The sequence below is a fragment of the Ceratotherium simum genome, chromosome 7 (genome assembly GCF_057802395.1).
Source record: "Ceratotherium simum simum isolate JZ-2026a chromosome 7, ASM5780239v1, whole genome shotgun sequence".
In the NCBI taxonomy this organism is placed as follows: Eukaryota; Metazoa; Chordata; class Mammalia; order Perissodactyla; family Rhinocerotidae; genus Ceratotherium; species Ceratotherium simum.
This window is the reverse complement of record NC_141906.1, coordinates 60,311,367-60,336,401: the sequence shown is the minus strand read 5'-3', so window position 1 is coordinate 60,336,401 and position 25,035 is coordinate 60,311,367. Positions and strand designations below refer to the sequence as shown.

The 25,035-nt window shown below is 35.2% G+C and overlaps 1 protein-coding gene across 2 annotated transcripts in view; it reads right to left on the bottom strand.

The window, feature by feature from the left end:
- DDX10 (DEAD-box helicase 10) overlaps positions 1–25,035 on the bottom strand; it is a 280,191-nt gene that overhangs the window by 110,796 nt on the left and 144,360 nt on the right. The window contains exons 14-15 of one of the 2 annotated variants that reach the window (XM_004427362.3): positions 13,409–13,528; positions 10,426–10,587 (exon numbers count right to left, since the gene is read on the bottom strand). In XM_004427362.3, the coding sequence (XP_004427419.1) occupies positions 10,426–10,587; positions 13,409–13,528 (282 nt within the window). The remainder of the gene's footprint in view (positions 1–10,425; positions 10,588–13,408; positions 13,529–25,035) is intronic. The other variant, XM_087433665.1, reaches the window with a different exon arrangement.

Sequence of the window (25,035 nt, the reverse complement as noted above, 5' to 3'; positions counted from 1 at the left end):
CAATGTTTCCTCAATTTGTAGAAGGAAAAAATGTTAATGGGTGGTAGTTTCTAAACATTTGCACCCAAATTTTTCATAAAAGTGGGCACCAATTACTGATTTTCTGTGAGTGTTAGCAGACTACAAAAAAATGAAAGTAGCAAAATACTATTGAAGAAAAACATTTAAAACAACTGATCATAATTATGCTTACTTTGAGCACTAGCTTTAGTTTGTGGGTGCATTTTTTTTGTGTGTGTGAGGAAGAGTGGCTCTGAGCTAAGATCTGCCAATCCTCCTCTTTTTGCTGAGGAAGACTGGCCCTGGGCTAACATCTATGCCCATCTTCCTCCACTTTATATGGGACGCCGCCACAGCATGGCTTGACAAGTGGTGCATCAGTGTGTGCCCGGGATCCGAACCGGCGAACCCTGAGCCCCCGCAGCGGAGCGCGTGCACTTAACCGCTTGCGCCACCAGGCCAGCCCCTGGGTGCATGTATTTTTAACTGCATCTCTCTTCTATCCCATACACACAATTTAGTTCTATTTTCTACAAGAAAAAATGTTTTCATGTTTTGGAAAATAAAATTAGCATAGCAGTATTTTATGTTATTCTACAAAGATCACAGTGACTTTCAAGTGTTGTGCTGCGTAATTTTAAAACTACAGCTATAAAAACATCAAATAACTACAGAGAGCAATAAAATTGTGCTTTCATAAAAAGGTATTTATCCATTAGCACATTATTATTATTATTGTTATTTTCTTACTAACAATAATAGCTCTGAATTGTTGAGTATCAGCAGCATGCTAGGCATTTTACATATATTTTTAAATGTATGTAACAAAACTTTTGAGGTATTATGATTCCCATTTTTTAGATGAAAAAAGTAAAGATCAAAGTAAGTAACTTGGCTGCTGTCACACAACCAGTATGGACCTGAAACTAAAACTGGGTCTGTGGAGCCAACGGCCTCACTCTCTCAACTCCAGGACACTTCTAAGAACCCCTCTCTCCTCCCTTAGAAAGTTTATTTAGCTTTGTAGATTCATACACAGTGTTTTTATCTTATCAATATGTTTTAGACAAATGTTAAATTTCCTTTTATTATTAATGTCTGCTACCATATGGGTCTTTTCATCCTGATAGCATTTCTTCTTCAATAGCATTTTGTGTACCTTTACTTAACTTTTGCCAGTCTCCTGTGCAGGAAAAATAGATAATTAACCACATTTAACAGTCACACAAATTTTTGTTGTAATTATTCAATAACTGGCCTTCTCCCAACACGTTGGAGTATCTGAAAATGGCATTTCAAAGTTCCAAAGAATAAAATCTCAATATGTTCACATCAGAAAAACCCTTTCTACACAAGTAAACAATCCCTATTCTGGGGCTTTTCATCTAGCAATTTTAATCATAGCAGAAAGAAACACACTGACAACTGTCCAGTACTACTGAACACTATTAATTCATTATACTATGAATTATACTTATTATTTATATATTAAATATATATATAATATTATATATAAATATAAATTTATAATATAAAAATTATTTATATTATTATATAATTATACTTATTCATTCTTATTATTAAAGTATTATAGTTAATTATAATTAATAAGTTATAATTAAACTATTATAAATTATAAACTATAAATATAATTAAATAATAATTATAATTAAAGTTTTAATAAGTATAATTAATAATTATAATTATTATTAATTATAGTATTAATTCATTATAGTCAATGAAAGATATTTTAACTTTAAGATTTAAACTGGCTATCAGAATTCACATGTGCCTGCAAATGGGGATAATTTCTCCTTTTAAGATTTCTGCCACAAGTCTCAGATGGATGAGGGCTATCCCAAACCTTTACAATATGAAGTGAACATGACCAGGACATGAAACTGAAATGCAATAAAAAGAACAAACATTCAATACTGGGTTAAAGAAAAGAAAAACTAGAAAGCTTTTCTTTCTTATCTTAAAAAGCTATGTTAGCACTCTATTGAAAACAGGGAAGAGTAAACATTAGTCTTTAAAGAGAGGAGAACAGGAAATAGAATTACGGTAATCCAAAATTTGGGAATAGGGAAGAAAGTACATTTTTTTCCTTCACTAAGGTAGGGGAAAAAAATTTTTTTAAAGAAGAGTATATGAATTATAGATGCAATCAATGACAAGACATAAAGATAAAAGGTTGGAGTACAGTGACTTGAGAGGAAAAATATAACTGAATTGTGATTCAAATGCTTTAAATCTTTTATTTTCCTATTTCATTTTTGAGGATAGATTGGCCAAAAGCTATTTTATGCCACACAAAAAGGCAAAATTTTATCTTTGGTTCTGCCATGCTACAAACGATTAAGTATAAGAAAAGCAGGAAATTCAACAACAAAAATCAAATTGACAAGGTACAGGAAAACAAAAAAAAATCACATTACAAGGTACAAAATACTCCCTTTATAGATGTTATTAGACTTCTTTTGGCTTCTCACACACTATAGGTCCTTAGCTTACAGAAAAGAAAGTGCCATGAAATATGAATTTCATCAGCAGTCAGGACTATGTATTTAAACACCATTTTCTTTCTATGGCAATCTTGGAAATTTGCAGATTCAGAAATATAACTCATTTTCAGGAGGTGGTAGAAGCAAAACCTATTTGAATGAGTCTCAGGCAACTATGTCAGTTTGGTAAGGAACTAAGTTCCCAGCATTCACACAGAGAGGGAGGGGACATCTCTCCTTAATACAGTATTACAGGAACTTCTTTTTCAGGAAAGAAAATTGGCCCAACAAACATGAGTAAAACAAAGATTACAAGGATTTTTGGAACTGAAAACAACCCCTGCCCTCCAAGAACAAAATCCCAGTAAACCTAAATCCCTCCCAGGAACTCAGAACACTAAGTTCTCTGATCTGTTACCTATTCTACAGAGTCTTGTTTGAACAACATAAAAAATTGGTCTTCCATACATAAATCTGTAACAACTCAAAGAAGGATACGAAGACAGGGAGAAAAACAAATTTACACAGAAACACTGATTCACTAATTAATTCCTTCAAATATTCACTGAGCTACTATGTGCCAGGCCCCATGGTAAGCTCTGGGTACATAGGGATGGGCAAAACAGACACAGTCCCGCTTCCCGTAGTCTTTGTAGTCTATGACCTAATCTTGTTAGACCCCTTAATTCCATTAGCACCAAACCTCTGCCCCTGCTCCTCAACCCCAGTCTCCAGCTATTCACCATCAACCTAACAACCACCTCACCTCTCAAACACCGTATGTGTTTAAAAAAAACAAAAACAAAAAACAAAGAACACTAAAAATAGAGGTAATAAACAGCTCAAAGACTTGCCATGCAGTTCATAAGATCTATGCAATTTTGAGTATTCGTCTCATTTTTGATGCTGGATACAAGGGAGGGCCCAAGTACCAAGATGGTGAAATGAATATCACAAGATGCTATAAAGCTCCCGAGAATAAGAATAGACACCTCCCAGGCAGACACCTCCAAATTACAGGCAAAAGTTCCATAGTTAAAGGCTGGCTCCTTTTTTTTTTTTTTTTTTTGTGAGGAAGATCAGCCCTGAGCTAACATTCGCTGCCAATCCTCCTCTTTTTTTGCTGAGGAAGACTGGCCCTGGGCTAACATCCATGCCCATCTTCCTCTACTTTATATGGGACACCGCCACAGCATGGCTTGACAAGCGGTGTGACGGTCTGCACCCGGGATCCCAACCTGCGAACCCTGGGCCACCAAAGCCGAGCGCGTGCACTTAACCGCTGTGCCACCAGACTGGCCCCTAGCTCCTTTTTTATAATAAACCTGATTGTGATGGTGGTATGAGGGACTAAAACTGGCAGGGGGGTAGGGTTGTACAGGAAGAGGATCTTTTTTCCTTTCATGCAAATAAGCTTTATTCATAAAGTCTATATGAGAATTAGGCACCAGAGGCTTAGTCCCTTAACCTCATTTGTCACTCCTTGAAAGTCTCCACTTCTGTTATAATCCTCCACCTTTTGATTCATTGCTTCAGTTACCCTGTTGTAAGAGAATGCCTGATGGTTTGACATACGTAGCAACACAGCTGCATAGTTAAAAACAAAGTCTGTAGAGTAACAAAGACCTTGGTAAGAGTTCCAGGGCTGCTGTTCTTAAGCTGTGGGGCCTTGGACAAATTACCTGATTGTTCTAAGTTTTAGTTTTATCATCTGTAAAATGAGGCTAGCTCATTTATTTCAGAAGTTAATTGTTAGCATATAATATGATAATACATATAAAGCACTTAGAGCAGGGCTCAATTAACTACCCCCTACTTGTTACTGTTAATATTCTCGTTATTACTATTCCTGAGATGCCTGATTACTGCTTCCCTCCTTTTTGACTGTCATATAAATTTATGTTTAAGACACCTGGATTCCGGGCCAACTCAATTCTGTGTCAACAACAAAACAGATTTTCTAAAAAGTCCCTTTAATTCTTTCATAACTTCCTTATGTTCGTGCTAGTAGTAAGGGACCCCACAGCAATGCTGTACCATCTTGGCAAGCAGTCCAGACCCATATCTTGACATGGCTATGTTATCTAAACACACAATCCAAAATGGATAAAGCACTTGAAGCAATTTCAAGGGAATGAAAGAGAACTTCATAATGAATAAGCTTTCCTCCACTCTCAGCTGTTATAGCAGATATTATCACCCTAAATACAAGTAATCCTTCAGAGCTAAAAATGATGACACACCACAGAGCAGCTTTTCACTCCATTAGAGTAAAAACCTTTCAATGATGTGATCCGTGGCCCATCTTTCACAGTTCTGATTTAATTATTGGAAACCACATTGTTCCCATGCAAAAACAGGGCTTTTGCCTTTACAATTTACTAAAGGTTTTATATGTAAAAATTATAGCTTTTGCTATAATTTTGCTTCTGATGAATGGTTTCAAGAGGTTCAGCACAGAAAATAGTAACAGGCCTAGTTAAGTACAGCTACTTAAAAACTGCCAGGGAAAGCTGAAGACCAGAACGGTCTCAGAAGAAAATGACACGTAATGGCTACAATGAAGGCTCGTGAAGAGAAATAAAGCTGCTGATTGAGTGACCCAAAGCAGTTAACATAAGGGCCCCTGAAGTCCACAGAGTGAGTAGCTATGAGTTCCGGCAAGCAGGCAGCTAAATTCTACTCCCAGTGATGCTGTAAACTGTACGGCCTTTTTTTTTTTGCTATAAACTAGTTAAAATTCTTATTGCTGAGTTTCTAAACCTTTAGAACAAAGATATTTACTTGAGTCACAGTAGGAATTACACAGCTTTCAGAATTTCATAGATGAAAATATGAGCCAAGGACAGGTATAATAGCATGGAGGAAAAACAGGTGGGAAAAAATGAATAGCTGAGTCCTACATTACAAAGACTGAGTACATATTCAAAACTATGATGCCAGGCCGTGCCTTTTAAACAGCAGGAGCAAACAACTACTTTCAAACAGGGTCATTAAGACAATAAAAAAAATAAACAAATGGGACTACATCAAACTAAAGAGGTTCTGCACAGCAAAGGAAACCATCAACACAACGAAAAGACAACCTAACAATTGGGAGAAGATATTTGCAAACCATATATCTGATAAGGGCTTAATCTCCAAAATATATAAAGAACTCATGCATCTCAACAACAAAAAAACTAACAACCCAATTAAAAAATGGGCAAAAGACCTGAACAGACATTTCTCCGAAGAAGATATACAGATGGCCAACAGACACATGAAAAGATGTTCAAAATCACTAACTATCAGGGAAATGCAAATCAAAACTACAATGAGATATCACCTCACGCCCGTCAGAATGGCTATAATTAACAAGACAGGAAACAACATGTGTTGGAGAGGATGTGGAGAGAAGGGAACTCTCATACACTGCTGGTGGGAGTGCAAACTGGTGCAGCCACTATGGAAAACAGTATGGAGATTCCTCAAAAAATCAACGATAGAACTACCATATGATCCAGCTATTCCACTGTTGGGTATTTATCCAAAGAACTTGAAAACACCAATTTGCAAAGATACATGCACCCCTGTGTTCATTGCAGCGTTATTCACAATAGCCAAGACTTGGAAGCAACCTAGGTGCCCATCAAGGGACGAATGGACAAAGAAGCTGTGGTATATATACACAATGGAGTACTACTCAGCCATAAGAAACGATGAAATCCAGCCATTTGTGACAACATGGATGGACATTGAGGGTATGATGCAATGTGAAATAAGTCAGAGGGAGAAGGTCAAATACCGTATGATTTTCTTCATTAAGTAGTAGATAATAACAACAATAAACAAACACATAGGGACAGAGATTGGATTGGTGGTTACCAGAAGGGAAGGGGGGAGGGAGGAGGGTGAAAGGGATAATTCGGTACATGTGTGTGGTGATGCGTTGTAATTAGTATTTGGGTGGTGAACATGATGTAATCTATGCAGAAACAGAAGTACAATGATGTACACCTGAAACTTTTACAATGTTATAAACCAATGTTACTGCAATAAACAAAAAATTAAAAAAAAAAAAAGACTAAATTCACTTATCTATTAAATAGCTTATCTTTTTAAAACAAAAATATAAGCATGAAATATTTTGAACATGCTGAAAGAACATTCCTAAGCTTATGAAGACTTCTAAAATTGATACATATTTTTAAAAATATAATATGTGTCAAACATAGAATTATGTTATAGATTTTACAGAGTTTTCTTTTCACGCATGAAATTCTTTTAGGAACATACCTCATTCATAATTTCGTGTCAAAATTTTCTATCTTCATGAAGTAAAGTTTATTCTTAGACCCTAAAGTCAGTATTTCAAATATTCTTTAGGGACATACAATTATTCTCAGTATACTTTCATAGGAATAACAAAATAATGAGTGACAGCTTCAAGGGGAACATAATTACATTTGCCCAAGGTAAAACTTTATGCTACAAGAACTAAGAATTGTCATTATAGTAAGTAATATACTCAATTAGGGAAAAAAAGTTGATTTCATAACCAATAATGCATTCAGATAAAGCAATTAAGATAAAATAATCCATGCAGGATTAATAATATGTTTAGTTTTTCAGAATATATTTAGTTTTTAAAGTAAAATTTTAGTAGCCATTGGAAAATAAGTGAACAAGAAGGAAGCCTTATCATCAAGCAAGGAACCTGATTTGTCAGCAGGGAAAAATGACAAATTAAAATTTCACTTTTCAAACAAGAAAGGATAATTATATTCCCCTGACTTACCTATACACACAGGGCCAGAGGATCTCTCTGATCATCTGGTATTAACTCCCATTCCCTCATTTTCCAGAATAGGAAAGTGCAGTCCAAACTAGTGACTGGTGGTCCCAATTGGAGTAGGTAATGCCAGAGACAGGACACAAATCCAAGTATTCCACCATACAGTACAATACTCTTTTCACAAACATTACGTCAAATGTTAAAACTTGCCATTTAAAAAAATATTCCACGTGTTTTCTAGGCAGAAATCCAGTCCACAGCACCTTGGTGCATAACTGATTTGAGCACCTGTATTGTGTCTCATGTATGCTATTGTAACAAACATACTAATTTCAAAGTGCTCACAAACATGCAGTTTTCTCTAATTTAATACACAAATACATATATATCCATAAATAATAATTTCACTGATGAAAATACCAAGAAACTAATCATATTGTGTCAGGTAGCATTTACATTCAAGTAGAATAGAAAGACGACTATTTTAGTTACTTCCTTCTGCTTTTTTCAGGCTACATAATATTTTCAACCTCCGATAGAGAAAGTATGCCATGGGCCACCTTGTGTAGAAAATACCTATTTTATATAAAATAACAAGCGTTGACTTGTTTTTTAAAAGATCTTATGTATCTTTTAGTTACAGAGGTACTGACTTCAAAACAGTAGTATGTAAAGTTCTTGTGATTTTTCTCACTATTAGGTCAGCCCAAAACTGCTCTGCTCAATCTTGCTGTGAGATAATCACAATGGGAGTTCAAAAACCATATGCAACCTTTTAACCATGGTGCAAAGAAACTGAATTATTTAAAAGCTCAAAAATAAGTGAAAATGGTAAAGTACAAAACAATCTATATACAGTATACTACCTTTCATGTAACAAAGGTAGAAAATAGGAATATGTATTTCTATTTACTTGTATTTGTATATAAATAAACTGGAAAGATACATTAATAATTAATAAAAGATACATTAATAATTAATAAAAATAGTTACCTATAGGGGTGGAGGTATGAATAAGAATAACAGGTATGGGCAGAAGCAAGACTTCTGAACATTAGCTTTTTTATGATCTTGATTTTGGAACAATGTGAATATAATATTCATTTCGAAATTTTTAATGTAAAAACATAGAGGTACAAAAAGCTGTGGAGCAGTGACAGAATACCCATAGTTAACTATGATTTAATTATAATCTTCCTGGGACAGAGGAACTCATGTATTTTAGGTGTTCTATCTTCACAGCCTAGGGCAGAGCCTAGCACAAAAACACTATACAATTATTCAATTTGAAATTACATTTTTAAAGGTTTCAGAAACAATATTACACAACCTGGATAACTTTCACACACGGGGCAAAGAGGGTGAAAGGGAAGATAAGAAAGGGGGGCAGCCTTTATTTTATGTAAATTCTTTATATTTCTTTTACTGCTGGCTACAATTTAAAAATTAAGGATAAACTGTTCTTATGCTCAGTCATCCCCTGGATAAATAATCTAGACTGCAAGCTAAAACACGGCAAGCTGCTGACACTCTTAATATTATTAAATATTTTAACAACAAATTATTAATGCCAAATTTCAATTTAAAGTACTATAGTAAAAGTAGCAATACAGGAAATGTTTAGTTCTCTCAATAACATAAAAACTGAACAACTGCAACCAGTACATTTCAGGTTCATTTGTTCTCCATATTTCTGAAATGTTTTTATCACCATTCATTTCCATCCCTGAAGCTATTTTTAATATCTACTTTTTCTTATTCATCAAATGCTACTGTGAAACTGCATCAAATCTTAAAGAAATAAGAATTGCTGCTCTATGAAAAAAAAGTTTCCTGGGCCATTAAATTACAAGGTCAAACAGAAGTCAAAAACTACAACAATCCTTGCCAGGACAAAGTTAATAATGTCTACAACCAAAGGCTTAATAGTTTCTTAACAAAGAACTTAATATTATAGCAGTGATTCTTGGGTATGATACTGTTACCCTGAAATCATTCACTGTCTCAAGGGCATGCTGCAGGAACTTCTTGAAAAATGTAAATCAGTTTTATTTCATTAACGGACTCATTTATCTAGTGAAATGTCCACTTTTATGGAAATTAAGTAGTGTGAAAAGACAGTAATATCATGAGTGACCAGAATAGAGTAACCCATTTCAAGGATAAGAGCGAACTGCCAAGTTTGAGGTCAACAGGGCACATGCTTAAATAGAAGCACTCCTCTTACAAGATTCTTTTTTTTTTAAACATAAGTTTAATCTTATATCCATTATCAAGTAAATTGCTATGGAAAGAAATAAGTTGAAGCTGGAAAACACCACTAATGTCGCTCACATGGGTGAACGGTGAAACAAATTGTGGTATATCCATACCATGGAAGCCTACTCAGTAACAGAAAGAATGAAGTATTGATACAACAACTTGGATGAATCTACAGAGAATTATGCTGAGTGAAAAAAGTCAATCTCAAAAGGCTACATACTACACAGTTTCATTTATATAACATTCTTAAAATGACAAAAATTATAGAAATGGAGCACATGGGATCTCTCTGTATTACTTCTTACAACTACATGTGCAACTAAAATTATCTCAGAATAAAAAAATTAATTAAAAAAATCACTAATATTATTTGGGTTACCTCAACCAAAAGCAGATTTAGGTAACATTCTCAGAAACTAGCAAGTATGCAAAGACTTCACCAGCAGGAAGAAAGAAGAAATAGCCAGAAATAGAAGAAAATGACAAAATAGCCACAGAAAAAGAAGTGTGAGAGAAAGCAAAGAAGAAAGTAGTATGGTTATTAATGAATATCTAATGAATATTTAGATATACTAAGGGACATATTAAATTTCACTCAGTATTTTTTTTGTGAGGAAGATTATCCCTGAGCTAACATCTGCTGCCAATCCTCCTCCTTTTTTTGCTGAGGAAGATTGGCCCTGGGCTAACATCCATGCCCATCTTCCTCTACCTCATATGGGATGCCGCCAAAGCGTGGCTTGACAAGCGGTGCGTCGGTGTGCGCCCGGGATCCAAACCTGCAAACCCCAGGCCACCGCAGCAGAGTGCATGCACTTAACCACTATGCCACCGGGCCAGCCCCAAATTTCACTCAGTATTAATTTGAGATGGAAAGCTTACCCGATGCTTTGCCTTAATTTTTTTCCTATATTCTTCTTTATCAAATTTGTCCTCTTCCTGAAGCCGTTCCTTTGCTTTATCTAAGTTGATACCACCAGTGTCCTCCTCTTCCTCAGTATCCTTCGAGACAGATTTCTGCATTTGTGGCCACTGCTGAACTAACTGCAGACAGGAAAAAGGTAAGTATGGGGTGGGAGACAGAGAACATCAACAGAAAACCATTTCCTTTTGTATAATGATTTTGAAATGGTGCGTATGTATACCCACTTTCTGCCTTACAACTTGTATTTCTCAAACTTTCTAACAAACTTTATAATTAAAGCGAGCAAGCCACAGAAAAGACTGTCCCAGTCAGGATAAAGTAATGCTGTCATAATCCAATAACAGCAGGATTAAAGGAAAATTTCATAAAATTGGAGGAGAAGGTAAATTGGAGGAGAAGGTAGCTGCTTCAACATCATGTCAGTGTTCATAGTATGCTCTACTCCATTCACTTGGCTCCGAATGATCTGCACAGGGCAGTAGCCAGCTGACCAGAGTGCAGCCCCGCCAGCTGCCATGGCACCTTCTGTGTACTTCCAACCCTTCTCTCACCATAATACGTTGTTTTACTTTCCTGTTTTTCTACTAGAATTAATCTCCTTGAGCGCAGTAGTCTACCTTGTTCTTGTATTCTCAGGCCCAACACAGTACCTGGCACATATCAGATGCTCACAAGTGATCGATGAATCACATTATCAGCTAGTACTATACAAAAGACTAAAATAACTAAGCATAAAGGAGAAAATTAGTCTGGATTTCATGGGCTTACTCAAATATACACAATTTTACACATACAGTTTATTGTAGGAACAAGGTACTATGAAGTCAGGGTACCGATCTGAGAGTCAGGGGACCTGACTTAATGTCCTGACTTTTTCACTAGCCCACTGCATAATCCTGAGTAAATTACTCAATCTCTGGGCATCTGTGTCTTTGACTCAATAATCTTCCAGGTCTAAAACTGTAAAATTAAGACAATTTAGACAAAACCTATTCTCTTATCTTATCTAATAACTGGTTGCCAAAAGCATTTAAGTAGCTACCACTGTTTTGAAAGACCACTAATTAACCAGCAGGCAAATTGAAGTTGCAGGCAAACACATCACAGGTATTAATGCCTCCTCTCACTCTTGTCACCACCATAGCCATTCTTCAAGATGAGACTCCTACAGAGTCTCAACTTTTGGCAATGAATGAGGGTCACAAATATTACCACATGAGCAGCCACGCTAGCAGTCACTGACACCGAAGAAGCAGTGAGAGCGATCAGTTGTGACAGTGAGAATGGCATCCATTGCTCTGATTCCTCACTCCTTTTTCCATCAGAGTGAAAAAAGTTCATCCCTCTGTGGGCCGAACGAATAATAGCATTTCTTTCAGAGTTTTAGATTCAAAAGTTTCAATGTAGCTCACAGCCACACAGGGCTCCTATCAGCAATAAGTTTACACTGAAACGTTTTATAGTTAAGGGTTTACACTCATCTTGGAGCTAATTTGTATAATCTGTGCAGTTAAATTTAGGAGCACAGGAAAGAACCTCTAACACTAATAACATTATACTAATAGTACTAATTTTATTTTACAATAAGCATCTGATGTAATGAAACTATATTCTAGTTTAGTGTGCTTCTCAGGTGCTGACCTCTTTTTAGTAATTTCATAAAGACTCATTACTTATCAGTTACATAGGCTTCCTCTGCAGCTTCCACCAACTTTGAATTGTACTGTTTGTTAGTTCTCACATAATTTATACACCATTTTACTCCATATTCTTAGTGCAAATCTGGCCTTCTGAAGCAAAGCCCCCTTCCCCAAAGTAACATCCAAATCTTTGTTAACTTCAAAATTAAAAGGAAACATACTCCATTGGATATAGACTACTTAGGCAGCATTTATATTAATGATGATGAAATATTTGATGTGATACATTATAGTCAGTATAAAAAGCTGTTATTTTTATTGGGATATTAGAAAATGGTTCACTCATTCAATGAACCTTTTCTGAGGGTTTACTATATGATAGGCACTATTCTAAGTCCTGGGGACAGAGCAGTGAGCAAAGTCAACCAATACATTCCCTCACTCCACTGGAGTGGAAGAAAAGGACAATAAGCAAATAAATATAGGCTGCAACGTCACATAATAAGTGCCATGAAGGAAAAAAAAGACAAGGCAAGGGAAATGAGATTATGGTGGGTGTGGGGTACTGTGTGCTGTATTAGGATGAACAAGGAAAGCTGTAGGTTGGTGAGTGTGAAACTAAGAGATGATATTCAGAAGATGCTGCTATGACTACTAACTAGCCATTACTCGTAAGTCACTTGACTTTCCAGATCTCTTTCTTCTTTAAAAACAAAAATAATATTATTATGTACTAGAGTGACCTTTCATGAGCAATCTGTGAATAGTAACCTCTTTCCTACTCTGTGGGCATTTATTTACACTAAGACCAAGGTAATGGTGAGATGAAAACCAGGCATCTATGTGTCTAAGATTTTTTTAAAGCAGAGAATTCCCTCTCACAGCCAGCCCAGGAAGAAACATGCCAGTAGCACTTCTAAAATTGATGAACTGCAAAGCAGAGACTTTTTTGAGTCTAGCAAAAGCAGCTGTGGCAAGTAGTTGTGTTACTATTCTTGCTCTTGTTCCCAGAGAACATCGATGGATATCATCACAAAAAAACTTAATCTATGAAAACATTTATAAAGTTCAAAACCATCTATGCGTCATTATCACCTAGAAGTACCTCGTTTATTGTCAGTAAGGCATTCTTGCCTACAGATGTATAGTTGATGAAATGCCTACAGCAACAGTGAAAGGAACTGCCTAGCATGCTTTACAGAAACTATTTTCTCATTAATGAATGGTAAGTCAGCAGGAGAGTCAAACTCCTTATAACACTTGGAACGTACCTCAGAAACGAAGCGTTTAAGAATCTTACCTCCCCTTCATCAGTAAATGTTATTTTCTTATTCACTTTAAAATTTCTCTTCATTACTTTTTTTGCTTCTGCGACCTTGGTCACTTTTCTCTTGACACTGGATTTAGATGGTTCTTTCTGCTGTGTGTGAATATACAAAAAACAGATGATTAGGTAAATGCTGCTTTATATTAACAATTTAACTCTGGCAATACACTTTCCAAAACTGAGTGCATTTACTGCTCTATAGCTAATGAGAAGCACCCAAAATACTGTCCAGAAATAAAATGATTAGACTTATTAACTACTTGTTAAACTTATTAACCCCAATGCTAAGGGGGTTTAAGTGTGAATAAGATCAATGTTAGACATAAACAACCTTTAAAATTTTTCTATTACTAAAACTATGCTGTCCTGATGTTGAAGCACCGGAAACTACATGACAATGTGACAAATGAACATGTAAGATAAATAAAGCTATCTTTCAGCTAAAAAATAGAGCATATTTTTAAAATAGCTCTAATTTACGAGTACAAACTTAAATTTTTAAACTAGGAAAATGATTACTTAGAAAGCAAAATGACTGCAATACATTGTTTGCGACTCGACATTCTTCCTCCCATTACAGTAATTTATTCTATGAACACTGGGAAACATCCTATGATAACTAAGCTGTGTCCAACGGTGAGGAGTTAAGAGTACTTTAACAAAATATACAGATCAGCACCTAGCTAATGTCCTAAAACCACTACTGCAAGATATTAAAAATACAAAGCCACTGCTTACTTATGCTAAGTGAATGCTGAGTGAACCATCTGAGATGGGGAGTTGCAGAGGTTCTATGCCTGCTTTGATGAGCGAGTGACAAGAAGTAACTCACCTTTGAGCAAGATTTGGATTATTTTCCTCAAATTAGAGCCAGTAGTACCACTGGTAGTACCTAGTAAACTAACCTGATGTAAGCTCTATTAGAAGAGTAGACAATATGAGTAAAAGTCTTTGGTGGAGTAGTTAAAAAAATGGATTTGAATTCAAGCTCTACCACTTATGAGCTGTGTAAGAGCAAGTTACTTAACCTCTGTGCTTTAGTTATAAACTGAGGGTAATAAAAGTACCTAAGTACCTATCTCACAGGGTGGTTGGGAGAGTTTAATAATAAACGTAAAACATACAAAATTTAAGTGTCTGATAAACCTCGAATACCACTATTACGTATAAATTTCATTCCACCTAAAGAGATCGTGCCAACTGTATAGAAGCTAAATTTGCAAAATCTCAGACTTTAAGCTTCCCAGCTGATTTGTTTTTTAACTCTGTACCACAGGGAACTACCCAAGGAAAAATAAGAAAGGAGTGACTGATCTAGGAAACAAGAATTATCAGAAGATTTAAGAAGACACACATTAGTTGCAACTGTTACATTATAGTAATAAATATGCACAAAAAGAACAATTCATTTAATAAACTATTATTGATATTGATGAATACAAAAATGCTTAATAAAACACCATAAAATCAAAACCAACAAACTTACTAAAATAGAGGTTTGTGAAAAGTGATTAATAAATTATATTTTTAGATTGATAATGGTTATTATGAAAATCAGTTAGTACATCTGCAATAATATTATGATTTAAGTACAAGAAAGTTGTTTTGAGGGCCGGCCCCATGGCACAGTGGTTGAGCCTGGCACACTCTGCTTTGGCAGCCTGGGTTCACAGTTTCAGATCCCCGACACAGACCTACACCACTCATCAAGCCACGCTGTGGTGGCAAGCCATATACAAAATAGAGGAAGAGTGGCACAGATGTTAGCTCAGGGCTAATCTTCCTCGAGCAAAAAAAAGAAAGGTTGTTTTGACACCAATGGTTCCATTATGTGGGTATTACTAACACTGTTTTTGTATTTCTGGTTCTTAGTACACACAAGCTCTAATATCTAATACATTTATTTCTCAAACCACAAATCAAGTCATACTTAAGAAGTTACAAGGATTTTAAATCCATAAAATGCTTATGAAAAAATTAATCTCCTCTGAGGTAATTAATTTTTATTACATCAGAGAGAGACATCAATATGCTACAATCACTATATCTACACTGCACAAGATTTCTATGAAAAGAGATTAAGTTTGTTTTATGTTTTTTTTTAATTTTTTGTTTATTGCAGTAACATTGGTTTATAACATTGTATAAATTTCAGGTGTACATCATTATACTTCTATTTCTTCATAGATTACATCATGTTCACCACCCAAATACTAATTACAACCCATCACCACACACATGGGCCAAAATATCCCTTTCGCCCTCCTCCCTCCCCCCTTCCCCTCTGGTAACCACGAATCCAATCTCTGTCTCTGTGTTTGTTTATTGTTGTTATTATCTACTACTTAATGAAGGAAATCATACGGTATTTGACCTTCTCCCTCTGACTTATTTCACTTTGCATCATACCTTCAATGTCCATCCATGTTGTCACAAATGGCTGGATTTCATCGTTTCTTATGGCTGAGTAGTATTCCATTGTGTATATATACCACAGCTTCTTTATCCATTCGTCCCTTGATGGGCACTTAAGTTGCTTCCAAGTCTTGGCTATTGTGAATAACGCTGCAATGAACACAGGGGTGCATGTATCTTTGCAAATTGGTGTTTTCAAGTTCTTTGGATAAATACCCAACAGTGGAATAGCTGGATCATATGGTAGTTCTATCGTTGATTTTTTGAGGAATCTCCATACTGTTTTCCATAGTGGCTGCACCAGTTTGCACTCCCACCAGCAGTGTATGAGAGTTCCCTTCTCTCCACATCCTCTCCAACACATGTTGTTTCCTGTCTTGTTAATTATAGCCATTCTGACGGGCGTGAGGTGATATCTCATTGTAGTTTTGATTTGCATTTCCCTGATAGTTAATGATTTTGAACATCTTTTCATGTGTCTGTTGGCCATCTGTATATCTTCTTCGGAGAAATGTCTGTTCAGGTCTTTTGCCCATTTTTTAATTGGGTTGTTAGTTTTTTTGTTGTTGAGATGCATGAGTTCTTTATATATTTTGGAGATTAAGCCCTTATCAGATATATGGTTTGCAAATATCTTCTCCCAATTGTTAGGTTGTCTTTTCGTTGTGTTGATGGTTTCCTTTGCTGTGCAGAACCTTTTTAGTTTGATGTAGTCCCATTTGTTTATTTTTTCTATTGTTTCTCTTGCCTGGTCAGACATGGTGCTTGAAAATATGTTGCTAAGACCGATGTCGAAGAGCGTACTGCCTATGTTTTCTTCTAGAAGTTTCATAGTTTCAGGTCTTACATTCAAGTCTTTAATCCATTTGGAGTTAATTTTTGTGTATGGTGTAAGGTAAGGGTCTACTTTCATTTTTTTGCATGTGGCTATCCAGTTTTCCCAACACCATTTGTTGAAGAGACTTTCTTTTCTCCATTGTATGTTCTTGGCTCCTTTGTCAAAGATTAGCTGTCCATAGATGGGTGGGTTTATTTCCGGGCTTTCGATTCTATTCCATTGATCTGTGTGTCTGTTTTGGTGCCAGTACCATGCTGTTTTGGTTACCATAGCTTTGTAGTATATTTTGAAATCAGGGAGTCTGATACCTCCAGCTTTGTTCTTTTTTCTCAGGATTCCTTTACCTATTCGGGGTCTTTTATTGTTCCATATAAATTTTAGGATTCTTTGTTCTATTTCTGTGAAAAGTGTTGTTGGAACTTTGATAGGGATTGCACTGAATCTATAGATGGCTTTAGGAAGTATGGACATCCTAACTATGTTAATTCTTCCAATCCAAGAGCACGGAATATCTTTCCATTTCTTTGTGTCTTCTTCAATTTCTTTCAGCAATGTTTTATAGTTTTCCGTGTACAGCTCATTCACCTCTTTGGTTAAGTTTATTCCTAGGTATTTTATCCTTTTTGTTGCAATTGTAAATGGGATGGTATTCTTAATTTCTCTTTCTGCTACTTCGTTGTTAGTGTATAGAAATGCAACTGATTTTTGTATGTTGATTTTATATCCTGCAACATTACCATATTTGTTTATTACTTCTAAAAGTTTTCTGGGGGATTCTTTAGGGTTTTCTATATATAAAATCATGTCATCTGCAAATAGTGACAGGTTCACTTCTTCCATTCCAATTTGGATCCCTTTTATTTCTTTCTCTTGCCTGATTGCTCTGACCAGGACTTCCAGTACTATGTTAAATAGGAGTGGTGACAGTGGGCATCCTTGTCTGGTTCCTGTTCTTAGAGGGACAGCTTTCAGTTTTTCACCATTGAGGATGATATTAGCTGCGGGTTTCTCATATATGGTCTTTATTACGTTGAGGTACTTTCCTTCTATACCCATTTTATTCAGAGTTTTTATCATAAATGGATGCTGTATCTTGTCAAATGCTTTCTCTGCATCTATTGAGATGATCATGTGATTTTTATTCTTCATTTTATTAATGTGGTGTCCTACGTTGATTGATTTGCGAATGTTAAACCATCCCTGCATACCTGGAATAAATCCCACTTGATCATGGTGTATAATCTTTTTAACGTATTGTTGTATGCGATTTGCTAGTATTTTGTTGAGGATTTTTGCATCGATGTTCATCAGTGATATTGGCCTGTAATTTTCTTTTTTTCTGTTGTCCTTGTCTGCTTTTGGTATCAGGGTAATGTCAGCTTCATGAAATGAATTAGGGAGCTTCCCTCCCTCCTCAATTTTTTGGAAGAGTTTGAGAAGGATAGGTATTAAGTCTTCTTTGAATGTTTGGTAGAATTCGCCAGGGAAGCCGTCTGGTCCTGGACTTTTATCTTTGGGGAGGTTTTTGATTACTGTTTCGATCTCCTTACTGGTGATTGGTCTATTCTTCTTGATCCAGTTTTGGAAGGTTGTATGATTCTAAGAATTTATCCATTTCTTCCAGATTGTCGAATTGGTTGGCATATAGCTTTTCATAGTATTCTCTTATAATCTTTTGTATTTCTGTATATCTGAGGTGACTTGTAATTTCTCCTCTTTCATTTCTGATTTTACTTATTTGTGCCTTCTCTCTTTTTTTCTTGGTGAGTCTAGCTAAAGGTTTGTCAATTTTGTTGATCTTTTCAAAGAACCACCTCTTGGTTTTATTAATTTTTTCTATTGTTTTTTTGGTCTCTATTTCATTTATTTCTGCTCTGATTTTTATTACTTTCCTTCTTCCACTGATTTTGGGCTTTGTTTGTTCTTCTTTTTTCCAGTTCCTTTAGGGGCACTGTTAGATTGTTTATTTCGGATTTTTCTTGTTTGTTGAGATAGGCCTGTATTGCTATAAACTTCCCTCTTAGAACTGCTTTTGCTGTACCCCATAAATTCTGGCATGTCGTATTTTCATTTTGTCTCCAGGTACGTTTTGATTTCTTCTTTGATTTCTTTGTTGACCCAGTCGTTGTTCAGTAGCATTTTGTTTAATCTCCACGTATTTGTGGCTTTTCTGATTTTCTTCCTATAGTTGATTTCTAGTTTCATACCGTTGTGGTCAGAAAAGATGCTTGGTATTATTTCAATCTTCTTAAATTTATGGAGACTTGTTTTGTGGCCTAATATGTGATCAATCCTGGAGAATGTTCCATGTGCATTTGAAAAGAATGTGTATTCTTCGGTTTTTGGATGGAATGCTCTGTATATATCTACTAGGTCCATCTGTTCTAGTGAATCATTTAAGGCCAATGTTTCCTTATTGATCTTCTGTTTGGATGATCTATCCACTGGTGTAAGTGGAGTGTTAAAGTCCCCTACTATTATTGTGTTACTATCTATTTCTGTTTTTATGTCTGTTAATAATTGCTTTATATATTTAGGTGCACCTACATTGGGTGTGTAGATATTTACAAGTGTTATATCCTCTTGTTGGATTGTTCCCTTGATCATTATGTAATGCCCTTCTTGGTCTCTTTTTACAGTTTTTGTTTTAAAGTCTATTTTGTCTGATAAGATTAAGTTTGTTTTAGATTTCTTCTTGCCATGGGACATCCCATCTCTACCCCTCGGGGGTCCATGACTGCATAAATGTTACCATCTGGTGGCATAAGGCCTTAAATTGCTGTGCCCATCCCTCACAACCCCTCCCCACCACTGTGCTCTAAGATATATTACTATTATTCTCCTCAGGAAATATTACTTATCTCACTTCTGAGAGAAATTACGTTGTGTGGTGGCAAAACTCCTAAATTGAAAGGGTGGCAGGAAGCTTGTCAACCTAAATGAGTTGCTATCTGCAGGATACCTTGTGAACACAGGACATTAACAAGACTCCTACTTCCTTCCACCCAGTCATTACTCCTACACCTCCTTTTTCCTCACAAACACTTATCCAAGAACACCACCAACACAACCACCAGGGTTGGTAACTGTTTTCCTGACTGCTACTGGATCTTCTTGGTTTTGTGATTAGGTCAATTCTTAAGGATCCTGGGTTGGCTGATATTCTGTCACCAGACCTCAGCTAATGACAGAGAATGCCAATCAAACAGCAAACTGAAAGGAGCATAATGATGCGAAAATAACAACTGGGAGCAAGTTATAATCACTTAAAAACACAAAAAATACTGGGGAGTAGCAGAGCAAACTTTCAGGGGGTGACGGTAATGCTCTATATCTTGACAGGAGTTTGAGTTACACATACATTTGTCAAAATTCATCAAATGTTACACTTAAGATTGGTGCATTTCATTGTATATAAGTTTCCACCTCAAAAAAGAGTCCTGTAAACAAAATGAACTTCAGTTAATGCCAGGCAAGCTGAAGTATATCAGAGAAAGTGTAATGATGTTGGCAACTTACTTTGAAATGCATTAAATAAAAAGGATGATGGATGGATAGATGGACAATTACATGATAAAAGAAATATGGTAAAAGGTTAATTGTATAATATGAGTGATGGGTATTCTGGTGTCCAAAAGTACACTTTTTTCAACTTTTCTGTATGCTTGAGACTTTTTGTAAGAAAATACAAAAGCCTAATCCCAGGAACGAGAGAAAGTCACAAAACAAAGATACCAAATACTGCCAGAACAGAATAAACATCAGTCAGAAAAACAATCCTGCAGAGTGGAATCTTGGAGTGGTGTAAGTCTACATTAAGAGCTTTAGGGAAATCCATGAAACCACTGAAGTTATGTAACAAAATTTGGGGCTATTTGCATCCTTGTATTTTTATGGTTTATCATGGTTTCTAAAAGGGATCTACGATCTCTCCTTCAAAAAATAAAATTAAAAGCTTTTGTTTGTTTTAGAAAAGTCACTAAAAGAACAAACAGAAAGGCAAACATGGGTGAGAAGGCACATGTTTATTTTGTTTTCCTGATAGGCTGTAGCTTTGTTCTGATATTCTAGAATGATTCTTCACTCATTCAAATATGCACTGTCATCAAGATACAAGACATCATAGTACATACTGGGGTCCCAGCAGTGAGAGAGACAGGTGGACCCCCAACGCTCATGGAGCCTAACTCTATCAGCTGGAAAAAAACATTAAACCAGTGGAAAATATTAATTATTTAATCACAAATGTAGTAAGTGCTCAGAAAAATGTATACAGGATGAATGAATCTACGTAATAGGGTGCCTGCCCTAACTAGTCTAGGGGGAGGAGAGGAAGTCAAGGAAAACTTCGGTTTTAGGGACAAATGTTTGAACCGAGCAACAAACACTCGAACACTGCTGCATATACTGGCACATTGGTGATGAACAATACATCCTGTGGGTCTACTAACAGCTTATTTCACATATGGCTTACAAGAGAGTCTTAGTTCAGTATCATTCCCTTGAATCTTAATTTTATTAAGTAATACATGCTCATTTATTGTGTAAAGATATTCAGTTAAAAAGTTGCCATTCATGTCCTCTTCAGCCACGTCAGTTTACCTACCTCCCAGGAAGCAAGCACTGTTACTAGCTTTTTCTGTAACCTTCCAGAGTCATTCTATCCACATTCAGTTATATATGAAGAACATCAAGTTACTAAAAGAGCTATCTCTGCAATGAACAGCCTTTATACACATGCATTTATATATCTAGGATAAATTTCTAAAAGTTAAAGCACTCAAAGAGTACGTACATTTAAATTTCGACAGATATTTCCAAACAACCCTCCAGAGAAGTTATAGAAGTTTAAACTCCCACTAAAAATTTGAGAGTATCTGATTCTCCATATCTATTCAAACAAAGTATATATTATTAGGCTTTATGTCTGCCAGTCAACTAGGCAAAAAAATATCATCTCAGGGAAGTTTTAATTTGCATTTGTATTATTTTAAGCATGAAAGAACATCTTTTCAAAGGCATATTTTTTCTGTGCACTACATATATTCTTTGCCAGTATTTTTAATGAATTCCTGGCATTTTATTTATTAATTTGTGGAATCTCTTCATTTGTTAAAGATACTTCAATATTTTCTCCCACTTCATCTACGTTTAGACTTTTATCATATAGGGTAATATTTTGTTGTTTTGCTATGTTTTGTTTTTTGCCAAGCAGATATTTTAAATTTTTATGTAATCAATTTTTTTCTAAATAAAATTTTCTGAGTCCTTTGTGCCATACTTAAAAAACACTTTTATAGCAAAAAATGAATTTAAAAAATTCAATTTCAAAAAGTGAATTTAACTCCTTAAAATGCAGATTTTACTTTTCTTAAAAGTTTCAATATTGGCTCCTGGACAAGGGAAAAAGTGCTCATTAATACTTTAAATTTCTATTAAGTCACGAAAAATATAAAGTATACCTATTGTTAGGCAAGAGTTATAGTTGGACTACAAGACTTTATATTATTGGTAGAAAAATGAAATTTGCAGCAATCAGGAGGCATAATAAAAGATTTCCTGACAAGATGTAAAACTTCAAAATGCAATTTTCATTTCTATTTGCCCTTCTTCCACAACATGTATTCTAGACTTTAAAATAAAATGCTAAAAAGAAAATATCATAAAATACAAAATTGATAGAGCATCAAGTCATTCTCAAGGTCCTGTGATAGTATAGGAGGCTGCCACAAATAACTTAGAAGACACAAGAACAGTACTAAAAACAATAATGGATCCTATCATGATAGAAGGTCATGTTAGTTAACATTAGCTATAAGAAGATTCAAAATATAATCAATGAAAAAAAAAAACCTATCTTAATATAAGCATTACTACTAGATACCCTAGAGGGTAAAATAAAAGTGTCATTGCAAAAAAAATGAAAAACAAAACCATAAAGAGATGAAATTAGAATTAAAGGGAAAGATACTCCAAAGAAATCAGATTTTTATGTTTCCCTAAAGTAGCTCCCATATGCATCACTGAATAATTAATAGTTTATAATAGAAACTGCATCTAAAAGTGAAGAAAACCAACAAAATAAAGAGCTATCAACCCTCGTGAAGACCTTAGAGATTACCTATTATTATAGCCTAAGCCCTCATGTTAAAGATAAGAGCATTTCCTAGCAATTATAAACATTGTTGCCTAAAAGTCCAAATGTATTTTAGATATTTCAACTGCCTAAATAACCAAACTCTACTGAATGTTTACGATTTTTTTTTAAAAAAAGCAAAACCACCTGTTATGTAAGCATATTTCCTTCATCCTAAATTTACTGAACTATAATAATTCACATATTCATTCTAATTTACAGTATAAATTAAGGATGTATTATTTGACATTTTATTTTAAAGTCATCTACAAAATCTTTTCTTAAGAAATAAACTTCCCTGATGATTAGTGATGATGACCACCTTTTCATGTATCTGTTGGCCATTTGTATGTCTCCTTTGGAAAAAAGTCTATTCAGGTCCTTTGCCCATTTTTTAACCTTATTATTTGGGTTTTTGCTTTGAGTTGTATGAGTTCCTTACGTATCTCAGATATGACCACTTTTCAGATACATATTTTGCAAATATATTCTCCTACTCCGTAAGTTGCCTTTTGTTTCCTTTGCCGTGCAGAAGATTTTAGTTTGATATAGTCCCCTTATTTCAGCTTTTGTTGCCTGTGCTTTTGGTGTCTTATCCAAAAGATCATATAAAGATCATCACCAAGATCAAAGTCAAGAAGCTTTTCCCCTATGTTTTCTTCAAGGAGATCACCAGAGAAGTGAGATCAACATCACAATGAGACATCACTTCATACCTGTGAGGATAGCTATTATCAAAAAGACAAGAGACAAGTTTGGCAAGGATGTGGAGAAAAGAGAACCCTTGTGCACTGTTGGTGGGAATGTAAATTGGTTCAACCACAGCAGAAAACAGTATGGAGGTTTCTCAAAAAACTACAAATAGAAACTACCATATGATCCAGCAATCCCACTCGTGGCTATATATCCAAAAGAAACAAAATCAGTATCTGGAAGAGATATCTGCACTCCCATGCTCACTGCAGCATTATTCACAATAGCCAAGATAGCCAAACAACCTAAGTATCCATTAAAGGATGAACGAATCAAGAAGATGCAGTATACATATACAATGGAATAATATTATTCAGCCATGAGAAAGAAGGAAATCTTGTCCTTTTGTGACAACATGGATGAACCTGGAGGGCATTATGCTAAGTGAAATAAGTCAGACAGAGAAAAACAAACACTGTATGTTATCACTTATATGTGGAATCTTTAAAGAAAAAAAGAAAAAGCCCGATTTCATAGAAACAGAATAGAGCAGTGGTTGCCAGGGGCTGGGAAGAGGGAGAAATGGGGAGATGTAGATCAAAGGGTCTTTCAGTTATAAGATGAATAAGTTCTTAAGATCTAATGTCACAGCATTGGTGACTCTTGTTAATAATACTGTATTGTATATTTGAAATCTGCTGAGAGAAGATCTTAAGCATTCTCACCACAAAAAAGAAAAAAACGAGTTAACTGGAAGATACTGGATATGTTAATTATCTCGATCTTGGCGAATATTTCACACTGTATACGTATATGAAAACATCATGTTGTACACTTTAAATATATACAATTATATTTGTCAATTATTCCTCAACAAAGCTGGGGAAAAAAAGAAAACAAATAAACTTAACACCACCACCAGTAAATAGAAAAAGTATGTTTGTGAAATCTTTGCAAAAACTATAGTCTTAAAATTAGGAGCCACCTAAAGGGTAGAGAGTTTCAGTTTTGCACGATGAGAAGAGGTCTGGAGATGGGTTGCACAACAATGTGAAAGTACTTAACACTACTGAACTCTACACTTAAAAAAGGTTCAAGTGGTAAATTTTATGTTATGTGTATTTTACCACAATTAAAAATAAAATTAAGAGCCACCTACTATATAACTGGACTTCAGTTTAAAATGTAATTACAGGAACAGAGTTTGTCTTTTCAAAATTCCTACAAAATGTAAACTTAAGACAAAGCAATAGTCCTAGAATAACACTGCAGCTGAAGCAGAGGGAGCAGCACAGGCAATGCAAGGGAAAGGCACAATAGATCCCTAAATACAGATCAACGACAATGGTATGAAACAAGAGTGCTTATAAATCGTGAATTATAGAAATAATCTCATAATGGCCTAATAAATCTCATAGGATTTTTCTTTGAAAAAATGTCCACATTTATCAATCTCATTGTTCAAAGTTTAACAGAAGGCAAAATATGATAAACCTTAGTAATACGCATAAATTTGGT